At 41.1% G+C, this 12,568-nt stretch overlaps 1 protein-coding gene across 1 annotated transcript; it reads left to right on the plus strand.

Moving 5' to 3' along the window:
* The first annotated feature begins 4,245 nt into the window (after positions 1–4,245).
* On the plus strand, positions 4,246–12,348 carry LLPH (LLP homolog, long-term synaptic facilitation factor). Its single transcript, XM_036250860.1, has 3 exons — positions 4,246–4,345; positions 6,125–6,336; positions 11,845–12,348. Exons 2-3 carry the CDS (start codon positions 6,132–6,134, stop codon positions 12,021–12,023), a joined length of 384 nt encoding a protein of 127 aa, XP_036106753.1. The 5' UTR covers positions 4,246–4,345; positions 6,125–6,131; the 3' UTR covers positions 12,024–12,348.
* Positions 12,349–12,568: the final 220 nt, after the last annotated feature.

The following is a 12,568-nucleotide window of genomic DNA, read 5'->3' on the forward strand; positions in this document are numbered from 1 at the left end:
GCTATGTACAGTGTCTGAGCTATCACTATACTATCATACAGCGGGTCCTCAAATAACATCATTTTCATTCAACATCGTTTCATTATGTTAATGAGAAAAAAATCCATTTCTAGTCAGGGCCAATGTTGGTGTGCAGTTTGCAAGTTCTCCTTACGTCTACATGGGCTTTCTCTGGGTACCCTGGTTTCCTTCCATATCCCAAAGACAAACTGGCATGTCTAAACTGTCCCAGTCTGAGTGAGTGGGGGGATGTGTGTGCTTCCTGTGATGCAATGACATCCTGTCCAGGGTTGGTTTCCACCTTGAGCTCTGAGCTGCCAGGGTAGAGTTTAGCCACCTACAACCCTAAACTAGAAAAAGCGGGTTGGAAAATAAATTGGCGATCTTGTTTTTATTGCTTTTTCTTAAACTTATTGCTCACATTTATTTCAGTGTTTGTTGTTTGTTTTATCCTCACACGAGGATATTTTTCCATTGATTTTCATCTAGAGTGGGAGGGTGGGGGAGAGAGAGAAACATTGATGTGAGAGACACATTGACTGGTAGCCTCCTGCACCACCCCAATTGCATGCCCTTGACCAGCATTGAACCTGCAACTCTTTGGTCCCAGGGCTGCTGCTCCAACTGCTGAGCCAAACTGGCCAGGGCTTAATGTTTAACATTATAAGTGTTTTGGGTCTTTAGAAGTTTGGTATGCTTCTGTGACCAGAAATATGCCATAGGACCTTAACTTTTGTTTTCATCAATTACCCTATGATTAATTAGCTTTTGATAAAAAAATTTTTATTCTCACCTGAGGATAATGTTTACTGATTTTAGAGGGAGGGAAAGAGGGAGAAACATCAACTGGTTGCCTCCTATACATGCCCCAACTAGGGATCGAATCCGCAACCTAGGTATGTGCCCTGACCAGGAATCAAACCCACAACCTTTTGGTGCACAGGACGATGCTTCAACCAACTGAGCCACCTGGTTGGGGCAATAAAATTGGTTGTTATATATGTTGTTTTGCTTAAAGTTGCAGTTTCCAAGAACCTATTGACATTAAATGAGGATTTACAGTGTAATTACTATATATATATGTATGTGTATATATATATATATAACTATTACTATTATATAACAGTAATTATAACATAATATAAGATGTTATATTAAATATATAATTACTAGGTTATATACTAGTAACAAATCTTACTATCCTTTATGGTTTTTTCATTTCTAAATCCTTGATTTAGAATCTCAGGTAAGAGATATCAAAATTCTTTTAAATGTTTTTTAATCCTAAATTTACCATACATAGACTGTTCATCTGCAATTCAAAAATAATTTTATAAGTAGATTAGATTACGAATATCAATTTGTCTAGTGATTTTACCTAAATTTTCCCTTAATTAACATTAGATTTTATTTTGCTTGTAACGTGCTTGTGTTCTTACCAATACAAATTATAAATCTCCTTTTACCAGGAGGTTTTTTATTTATAAAGGAAACATTTAAAAAGATAAATTCCAGCCCTGGCTGGTTTGGCTCAGCGGTTAGAGCGTCAGCCTGCGGTCCGGAGAGACCCGGGTTCAGTTCCTGCTAAGGGCACGTACCTCGGTTGCAGTTTGTCCCCGGCCCTGGTTGGTCGTGCGGGTGGCAGCCACTCGATGTGTCCCTTTCATGTCGATGTTTCTCTCTCTCTCTCTCTCTCTCTTCCTCTCTCTCCCTCCCACTCTATCTGTACAAAAAATGGAAAAATATCCTCGGGTGAGGATAAAAAAAATTAAATAAATAAAAAATAAAAAGATAAATTCCAGAGAATTATTCAGTATTGTGTTGAAATGTTAATGACATTTCATTATAAAATGTATTAAGAAAAAATCAGATATTTTGATAAAAAATTTAACATCATTAGTGTTTTTCAGTGCAGGTTTCATTGTAAAATTATAGCAGTGAACTAGTGATCAGTGAAACTTTGGTAAATTACGTCACTGTATTAGTTTGTTGAGCTGCCATAATGAAGTACTGACTGGGTGGCTTAATCAGAAATTTATTACACTTTTGAAGGCTAGCAGTCCAAGATCAAGGTGTTGGTGGGGTTGGTTTCTCTGAGGCCTCCTTTTTGGCTTGTAGATAGTCATATCCTCCCTGTCTTCACATGTTCTTGCTGTACTTCTCTGTGTCCAAAATTCATTCTTATAAGGATACCAGTCATATTGGATTAGGGCTCCCTAGTGACCTCATTTTACCTTAATTACCTCTTTAGGACCCTATCTCCAAATACAGTCACATTCTTAGATACTAGGGGTTAAGACTTTGTAGTGGTCTGATCTGAATGTTTGTGTCCCACAAAATCTGTCCAGGGTGATGGTTTCAGGAGGTACCGCTTTGGGGATGTAATTCAGCCTCTGTTAAGAAAACCTTCATACGTTCTGAGTTTAGTAATTTTTATATGATGAAAGGTTTCTAAAAGGACATAAATTTACAGAAAAAAAAAAAGACACCCACAAATTGTCTCAGAAGAACTCTACTAAGCAACCAGACAGGAATGAAATGATTCATTTCTTGTTTTTTTGTTGTTGTATGTTGTCTCTAAAAAACACCACTTACACCCTGAACTGTTTGGCTCAGCGGTTAGTATTGAGTTAGGGTTACTGTTATATAATAGAGCGTTGGCCTGTGGTCCAGAGAGACCCAGGTTCAGTTCCCGCTAAGGGCAGTACCTCAGTTGCAGTTTGTCCCCGGCTCTGGTTGGGTCATGTGGGTGGCAACCACTCGATGTGTCCCTTTCATGTCGATGTTTCTCTCTCTCTCCCTCCCACTCTATCTGAACAAAAAATGGAAAAATGTCCTCGGGTGAGGATTAAAAACAAAACAAAACAAAACAAAAATAATAAAAGAAAATAAAAAACACCACGTACAAACAGTACCATGCTTTGTTTGAATTATAGTGTAAAAATGATAAGCTACTATGTACTGAGCTCATATCACCTACCTAGGATCAATTAGGTTGTATTAGCTTTATTCTGTGGACAAGGATATTCAGGCTCTGAGACATTGATCACCAATATCACAAGGAAGTGTTGGAACCAAAAATACATCACAGACCTGTCTGGTTCCAAAGCTTACTATTAGAAGCATATGTAAAATAATAAAAAGCACTAGTGTTTGTGACTATCACCTGACAGCTGTCCTAGGCTTAGCACCGTCTGGCATACATTAATTAGCCCGGTAAACATTGGATGAATAGAATTAGTTTGATTATTTTACCCTTTGAACTTGTCTTTGGAATGGGAAAGGCTTTTTTGTTTTTGGTAAGAGCTTTGAGCTATAACTGATATACGATAAATTGCACATACTTAAAGTGTACAATTTGGTAAGTTTTGACGGATGTGTAGATATCAATTCGGCCTCTAGAAGGATGCTTCTGTCTGGTTCTCAACCTTCCTAATGCTGCGACCCTTTAATACAGTTCCTCATGTTGCGGTGACCCCCAATCAAAAAATTATTATTATTATTTTTTATCCTCACCCGAGGACATTTTTCCATTTTTTGTTCAGGTAGAGTGGGAGGGAGAGAGAGGAACAGAGAGAGAGAGAAACATCGACGTGAAAGGAACACATCAAGTGGCTGCCACCCGCACAACCGACCAGGACCGGGGACAAACTGCAACCGAGGTACGTGCCCTTAGCGGGAACCGAACCCGGGTCTCTCAGGACCGCAGGCCGACGCTCTAACCGCTGAGCCAAACCGGCCAGGGCCAAAAAATTATTTTCGTTGCTACTTCATAACTATAATTTTGCTACTGTTATGAATCGCCATCGGAAATATGTTTTCTGATGGTCTTAGGCGACCCCTGTGAAAAGGGTCATTGGACCCTCAAAGGGGTCGCGACCCACAGGTTGAGAAGCGCTGATGGACAGTCACTCAAAGGAAATTCATTAGTACTGTGAGCGTGAGAGCTAAAGGTCGGCCTGAGCTCCTTACCTGACGGGCAGGATCAGCTGGACAACTTCACTCCTGGAGTTCAAGTCTCAGGGCTACCTCGCCACGCTCGGGAAGCAGGCCCGGCTGGCGCCCCAACCTCGGCAGGGATTCTCTTCCGCAACCTGCAAGTTCATCTTGGGAACCAGTTTGGGACGAGCCAGACTCCGAGGTCTGCACGTGCACCAAGGGCAGGAAGCGCGGAACGCCCAACTCCAGGGGACCCCTCTACGGGAGGCTTTCCGGAACTCTTGGCTCCCGGCGTGCTACGCGCCCGGAGGGCGGGACGGAGTGGAGAGGGCGGGCCCGGAAGGCGGAAGTGCCTGGGCTTCCGGTCTTCGTGAGCGTGTGAGTTGTGAGTGGTGAGCCCGTTCAGGTAAGTGGGTGTCCAGTGGGGCGTGGGACTTGGGGCTCCGTTCAGCCGCTCGTGGAGAAAGGCGGCTGCAGCATCGCCCATCACCGGGCAAACGCGCCCGGCCCGGAGCCGCGAGCCTCGCTCGAGGGCGAGGGTCTCTGCTGGTCCTGGTGGCGGCCCTCGGGCGTTTCCGGGCTCCGTGCGAACTGGAGTCTTTCATCGTTCAGTCTCGCTCAGTTAACCTCGGCCCTCAAGGTTGTTTAACGACACTCCTCTGTCCCCGCCGTTTGCGGGGCTTGGGTGGTTGTACACAAGGGGGCAAGCTGAGTTTGTGGTTGCCGGCATCCAAAAAATGTCCCTCTACCGCCATTAATTCAACAAGCCTTTATTTAACCTTTGCTGTGTGCACAGCGCTATTCCGAGGGCGATCTAACGGTGAAGAAGGCCCATTTAGCCCCTGCCAAGTGGAGCTCACAGCCCATCGGGATGTCAGAAAATAAATAAGGAAGGAAAGGATCACGTCATAGAAATAAAAGGAGGGGCGTTTACAGGCTCAGAGAAGCTCCTTCTCAGGTACTGAAGAGAAGGAGCAAGCCTTGAGAAGATCAGTTCTCAGGCACAGGACAGCAGCCGTAAAGGCACTGAAGTGGACCTAGTTTGGACTCCCCACTCCCAAGTCATGCCATAATGATTGCTATAACTGTGTTACTGATGTATAATTAACACAGTATACTTCACGTGTTTAAATTATGTCTAGACAAACCAACCCATCAGCACAATTAAAATGATGTTAGAAATCACTCTCAAGAGTTTCCTTCTAGCCTGGCTGGTGTGGCTCAGTGCGTGAGCGACAACCCAGGCACCAAGAGGTCACTGGTTCGATTCCCGTGGGCACATGCCCAGGTTGTGGGCCCGATCCCCAGTGGGGGGCATGCGGGAGGGGGCCAATCAGTGTTCTCTGTCATCGATGTTTCTCTCTCCTTCTCCCTTCTTTTCTCTCTCAAATCAATAAGAAAAAATATTTAAGATTTCCTTCTAAACTTTATAATATCTGTAATCCCTTCCTTCCATCCCCACTGTCCCTGCATTATCACTGATTTAATTTTTTTCACATGTAATTGGTACTTGGGGATGAGATGGAGCATGAGGAGAGAGTTGAAGGAATCATGTCATCACAAATAACCTTGTAGATCGTGAATATAGGAGGTAGAAAATCATGTGCTCTGAGTTTTTAAGAGCTCACTAACCACCTTGTGGAGGATTTAGGACTGGGAATAAGGGATGGAGAGAAAATAAGAGTGGAATCTGACAACTTTTAAGATAGCTCGAGTGAAGAGGTGGTGGATACTGATGACTTGGGTGGGCATCCTGTAGGATTGAATGAAATCAAGATTCAGTTAAAAAAGATATTTATAAAAGCATTTTTTGATTTGTAAGTTTTTGCATAAATATAAGGTGATGATGCTCTTTGCATTTTGAGGGAAATTAGATTTCTGCATCTTGTATGGAAGTACCAGGAACTTTCAGAATTGGCTTGACTTATGGCCAGTGACCAACAGTAGTTTGATTTGATGCTCTTAATTATTTAACGGCTGTGTATGGTCATGTTGATTCTCACATAAGTTGCACATTAAGCCATCATAAATCATGAACAGAGTAAAAAGTTTTGCCTTCCATTTGTGTTTTGTAGAGATACTTTTTTTTTTTTAAGAGATACCTTTTGATCTGGGTTTTCAAGCATTTGCCCCTTTTTGGTAGTAAATACTTGCTTTTGATTATGTGTCTTTGTTAATTTGCCAGATAAAATATGGCTAAAAGCTTACGGAGTAAGTGGAAAAGGAAGATGCGTGCTGAAAAGAGAAAAAAGAATGCCCCAAAGGAGCTTAGCAGACTTAAAAGTATTCTTAAAGTAGATACTGATGTTCTAATGAAAGATGTTCAAGAGATAGCAACTGTGGTGGTCCCCAAACATTCTGAGGAGAAAACCCAGTGTGTGGTGAAAGATGAAAAAGGTAAGTTTATGTGCTTCATTTAAAAAAAAAAAAATTGTGTCAGTTGCCTTTTGTGACTCTTCTTCTTTTTTTCCTTTCTTCTATTTATTTCCACATATGTTTCCCAACAAACCTCCCACTATGCCCACGTTATTCTTTGAAGGGTTATAGTGCTACTAGAGATTCTATACTAAATTATTGTATAGCCAGTTCATGTGAACAGGCACGTTTTGGGAAATGTAGAGTGAGCCTTTATGCTCATACAATAGCTGAAGTGTCTCAGAAATACTGCTACAGGAGTGGGCAAACCTAGACACCCTCATTGGAAGGTACACAATTCAGTCAGGGACTGGGCAGGATAAAAAGAGGTCCTCATTTTACCCTTTGCAAGAACTAGTTCCCATTCTAAGAATCCTATGCCCTTATATTATTCTGAAAATCAAAGCATTTCCCTGTATTTTATTTGGATAGTTTTTAGAGATCTCTATGTTTTAATCATAGTCTAAAGTTGGGGGCTGTATATAATAGTTTCAGTACAGGGAAAGACTTGTTTGTTTTCACATGGTTAATACACCACTTTGGCAGCAAACTAAATAAGCACTCACAGTTACCTAGGGTCTTAACATAGAAGTATATTTATGTGATGTCCAGTAGTCAAGGAAAAGAGCAGCAATCCTTGACCTTCCAATTCTAGAAATTTTCTTTCCCATTCTTCACAATTATCGTTTCTTATTTTCTTCTCACATTTCACCCCTCTCTCACCCTATGAATGAAAATTACAAAAAGCTTTTCACTTCAACTTCTTTGAAAAATAGGAACAATCAACAGAAAAACTCTAATCTTCCTACCGTCCAAGTCTGTAAGAATTTGTATGGTCTGCTTTCCCTCTTGTATTAATATCTCTCAAAGACCAGTGTGTCCACTTGTATTCTGAATGCTCTCCATTCTCAGGGGCTGTGCTCATGCATCCTGCTTTTATCAAAGTCTCCTCTCAGCTAGGTCATTCGTAGCAGAATAAATGTGTTCTGGGATGTCCCATCTCAAAAAAGAAAGAAAAAGCCCTCCTTGATCTCCTTTTTCTCCTAATCTGCTGCTTTGTTTCAGCTCTCCTTGTGATTCTATTTCCTCACATGTACAGCACCCCTACCCACTCACTCTTTTTGTCGTTGCAGTAAATTTCATGTCGTGAAATTTAAAAGTTACATTTTAAAGTGTACAGTTCAGTAGCATTTAGTACATTTGTGATGTTATCCAATCATCACCTTTATTTCCCAAACATTTTCATATCCCTAAAAGGAAACTTCATACCCATGAAGCAGTCTTTCCCTCTTTCTCTCTCCCCCAGCCCCTGGCAACCACTCACGTGCTTTCTGTCCCTTTGCATTTACCTATTCTGGATATTTCATATAAATGGAATCATATGATATATGACCTTTTGTTTCTTTTTTTCACTGAGCATGTTTTTCAGGTTGGCCACGTGCTACCATGTGTCAGTACTTCCTTCCTTTTTAAAGCTGACTAATAGCCCATTTTATGTATGTACCACATTTTGTTTTTTTCCATTTATTTGTTGATAGACATTTAGGTCGCTTCCACCTTCTTGCTACTTTGAATAGTGCTGCTGTGAACATTTGTATATAAGTTTTTGTACCTGTTAGGAGTGGACTTGCTGGGTCATGTGATAATTCTGCGTTTACTGTTTTCTGTATCTCACACCATTTTACATTCCTACCAACTATCTACGAGGATTCCCGTTCTTTCACATTCTTGCCAGTAGTTGTTATTTTCCATTTTTTAATTATTTCCCCATCCTACTGGCTGTGAAGTGGTTTTGATTTGCATTCACCCAATGACTGATGATGTTGAACATCTTATGCTTGTTGGCCATTTATATATTATCTTTGGAGAGATCTATTCAAATCCTTTGCCCATTTTTAAATTGGATTGTTTGTCTTTTTGCTGTTGAGGTGTAAGGTGTTGTTTTTTTGTTTTTTGTTTTTTTTACAAGTTTCAAACTAATTTTATTGCAGTGAGTTATCCAAAACATTAAAAATAATATATATGTAATCTCAAGATTATATATTCTGCATTCAAGTTCTTTCAAGTATCTTGGATTTATCCTTTAATTTTCTTTTCTCTCCTGTTTTCTTTGTTATGCTTTCTAATTTTCTGAACTTTATCATCTAGTTCATTTATTGAGTTATTTAGTTTTGTAGATGTTTAATTTCCCAAATTTTTTCTTTTTCTTTCTTAATAGGCTGAGGTTCTTAATGGATATATACCTTCTCTGATCTCACTGAGAGTATTAATTACAGTTTCTTTTAAAACTTTTGAGCTATTCTATGCATTGTTTATCTTTCCTCTTGGGTTCTCTTTCTCCCTCCTATTTCTTTATTTTTGTCTCTCTCTTTCATATTAGAGGCTTGTCTCCATTATCTGGTGATCAGCACTTCTTTACATTTAAAAGTGAGACACTAGCCCTGGCTGGTTTGGCTCAGCCAGTAGAGCCGCGGCCTTCTGACCAAAGAGTCTCGGGTTTGATTCTGGTCAAGGGCATGTACCTGGGTTGCTGTTTGTTTGTCCCTGGCTGAGGTCGTGCAGGAGGCAGCCAGTCAATGTGTCCCTCTCACATCATGTTTCTCTTTCTCTGTCTCCCTCTCTCCCTCCTTCCCTCCCACCCTATCTGAAGATAAATAGAAAAATATCGCCCTGGCCAGTTTGGCTCAGCGGTTAGAGCGTCGGCCTGCGGTCCGGAGAGACCCGGGTTCGGTTCCCGCTAAGGGCACGTACTTCGGTTGCAGTTTGTCCCCGGCCCTGGTTGGTCGTGCGGGTGGCAGCCACTCGATGTGTCCCTTCACGTCGATGTTTCTCACTCTCTCTCCCTTCCTCACTCTCCCTCCCACTCTATCTGTACAAAAAATGGAAAAATATCCTCGGGTGAGGATTAAAAAAAAAAAAAAAAAAATAGAAAAATATCCTCGGGTGAGGATTTAAAAAAAAGTGAGACAGCCCTGGCCAGTTTGGCTCAGCGGTTAGAGTGTCGGCCTGCAGTCCGGAGAGACCCGGGTTCGGTTCCCGCTAAGGGCACGTACCTCGGTTGCAGTTTGTCCCCGGCCCTGGTTGGGTCGTGTGGGTGGCAACCACTCGATGTGTCCCTTTCACATCGATGTTTCTCTCTCTCCCTCCCACTCTATCTGAACAAAATATCGAAAAATGTCCTGGGGTGAGGATAAAAAAAAAAGTGAGACACTAAAATATTTGTTGGTTGGAAGCTTGGGGGGAGGGGGCAAAGAATGGAGGAGGGCTTATCAACTGCTAGACTTGCATAAAGATTGGATTGGTTCTGGGAGGTTTTGTTGTGAGAGATCTCTTTTCTGTTATCCTCGGAGAGGAACTCTTTCATCTGCCTGGGGTAATGTCTGGCTGCCCTAATATTTGGTGTATTTCAGGAATGGAGATGGAACTGAGTGGGCAGCCTCCCCATTTAGTAATCTGCCTGTTTTCAGTATGGTTCTTCATCTGCCTTCAAGTTCATGTTTCTCCTTCAACTATCCACTTAATTTCTTTAGCCATAAAACTCAGTCATTACGCTTAATCCCTCTTTATCTCCCACATCTAAATCATTAACACATCTTGAGTATCTCCCAAGAATCTATCCATTTTTGTCTTACTTTTATGCTTTTGTTTTAAAGCTCATCATCTCTTGGCTAAACTGCAATAGTAGCTTTTTTATTTCTCTGTTCAGCTCTAGTTCCCTTCTGATTCATTTTAGCCTAATAGTCTGATCTTTTTAGAATATAAACCAAATTTTATCATTCTCATGTTTAAATCACTGCATTATCTTTTCATGTGCTTACCTGAGTCTACCTTGTCCTACTTAATCCGATTCTGGTGCAGAGAGGTTCAGAACCTCTCTTTAAAAAACTGTTTACCGCAGGTTGATGTTTGCTTTGTTATTCTCTCAACAGAACATTGTAAACTCATGAGAGCAAGGAGGTTGTTTGGACCACTGTACCCCTAGAACCTGGAATAGCACCTAAAATAATCATTCAACAACTAGTTATTGAATGGCTAATATATAACAGGCACACTATACTGGGGACTGTGGAAATAATGATGAATATTAGAGATATGGCCTCCATTCTAGTGGAATTGGCATTGTTTTGAAACAGAGAGAAAGTAAAGTAAACCAGATACATGAATTAATATACTGTTAGGTGGTAGAGATCCTGGAGGACCTGGTATAACCTGGTCAGTTCCCAGGGAGGGACATTCTGGGCATGTCCTTCACAAAACCCTTCACAAAAAATAAGGTTGGTGATGGATGTATCACGGCATGGTTGCCCTGAGCTTCCTGCCAAGTCTCCTTAGGAGAGCTGGATCTCTGCGTGTTAACTGGATTGAAAAGTGTGGTAGCCCCAGTATAAATCCCATTCTTTCTTCTCTGTTTTCTGTCTGTCTCTGTCATCTACAGTCGGCCCTTGTTTATGGTGGTTAATCAGTTCCAGATTCTACCACAATAAATTAATTTCCGCTAAGTAGGATTATTTATACACAGTCATCCCATGCCACTTAGTTGACTTTCGCGGTTTCACTCTATCGCGGTTTTTTCAAATATAGTATAGTATTGGAAATATAGTATAGTATTTGAAAAAACCACGATAGAGTGAAGCCGTGAAAGTCGGGGTGCAGAGTGGCAAAGGGCGACTGTAAAGCCTGCTGCTTACTACTGTTCCTCCTCTTCCAAGTTCACGGCATTAGAAGTGGTCCTTCATTCCTAATTGGCTCATTTACTTCAAAGGCCTGTCCGTTAGAAGTGTGGGTACACTTCTTATTGGCTCCACTATCTTATTTAGCTCAAGAAGACACTTAACCTAAGAAATGTTCTCGTGCCCTGGCTGGTTTTGCTCAGTGGTTAGAGTGTCAGCCCGCGGACCAGAGTCACAGGTTTGATTCTGGTCAAAGGCACTACCTCAGTTGAGGTTCCATCGGGCCGTGCTCGGGCCCGTGTGAGAGGCAGCCAGTCAGTGCATCTCTCACATCAATGTTTCTCTTTCTCTCTCCTCCCACTACTCCCTCTTCTAAAGATTAATGGAAAAATATCCTCAGATGAGGATTTAAAAAAAGGAAATGTTCTTGTAACTCACATTTTCTCAGAACCATATACTCATCCCTAACATAGTAATTAAAATTCATACATCCTGAATGGTTTCTGTTTAACCTTTACTGTTCCAAAGAAGGACAGTCCTGACAACATTCTTGAGAAAGTTTCTCAGTGACTAAGTAGATGATGTCTCTTTCCTCACACATACTTGTCTTTCATGGTTGTAGGGACACATGGCTCACTGACAGTGTTGTAAGGAGTTTGCAGACTTAGTCAAGGAGCAGTATACAAATAGAGGTTTTCCTTTTGTAGTTTCAGATCACTTTCATTTCCGATGTTCTCATTGCATTAATATGCTTTTTTGCAGGTTGTTTTTTCATTTGTGAGTATTCATAGTTTTTCCTTTTTTTTTTTTTTTAATTCAGATGACATGAAAATGGAGACTGATATTAAGAGAAACAAAAAGAGTCTTCTAGACCAGAATGGACAGTACCCCATTTGGATGAACCAGAGGCAAAGAAAAAGACTGAAGGCAAAGCGAAAGAAAGGGAAGGGGAAAAGCAACGCAAAGGCAGTGAAGGCGGCTAAGGGTCTGGCCTGGTAGACTTTTAAAAACAAAAAATGACATATGGGACAGATCCTTGATTAGAAGATGTTCACTGATTTCAGCTTCCACCAAATGAAAACTTTCTTTCCATATTTTAGCTGGGTCTATTTCTTCAGTTCAAACCCAACATGACACCTCAGATTTGTTTTGAGAACTGAATAAAATATTTTTCTTGACGAATGAAAGCTACACTGATACTTTAATTAGATGCTGTGTGATATGTAGGGATTATGAGATATCGAAATTATACCAAGTATTAATGTGGTAGCAGTTGTTTTTGGTATTAGTAAAGATAAATGATATTATACTAACTCAGATGTCAAGAAAACTAAATATATAGTGTTATTTTAAAATACAGTGCCAAGGGATCTTTTTTTTTATCCTCACCTGAGGGCATTTTTTTTTCTTTTATTTTCAGGTAGAGCAGGAGGGAGAGAGGGAGGAAGAGAGAGAGAAGCATCGACGTGAGAGACACATTGACTGGCTGCCACCCATACGACCCCAACCGGGGCCAGGGACAAATTGCAACTGAGGTACGTGCC

This window comes from Molossus molossus, unplaced genomic scaffold (genome assembly GCF_014108415.1).
Source record: "Molossus molossus isolate mMolMol1 unplaced genomic scaffold, mMolMol1.p scaffold_m16_p_10, whole genome shotgun sequence".
Classification (NCBI taxonomy): domain Eukaryota; kingdom Metazoa; phylum Chordata; class Mammalia; order Chiroptera; family Molossidae; genus Molossus; species Molossus molossus.

What these genes read in the sequence shown, in the direction of transcription:
- LLPH (XM_036250860.1), top strand. Translation starts at nt 6,132, where the DNA reads ATGGCTAAAAGCTTACGGAGTAAGTGGAAAAGGAAGATGCGTGCTGAA. An exon ending in TGTGGTGAAAGATGAAAAAG is followed by an intron (nt 6,337 to 11,844) that starts GTAAGTTTATGT and finishes TTTTTAATTCAG; the next exon opens with ATGACATGAAAATGGAGACT.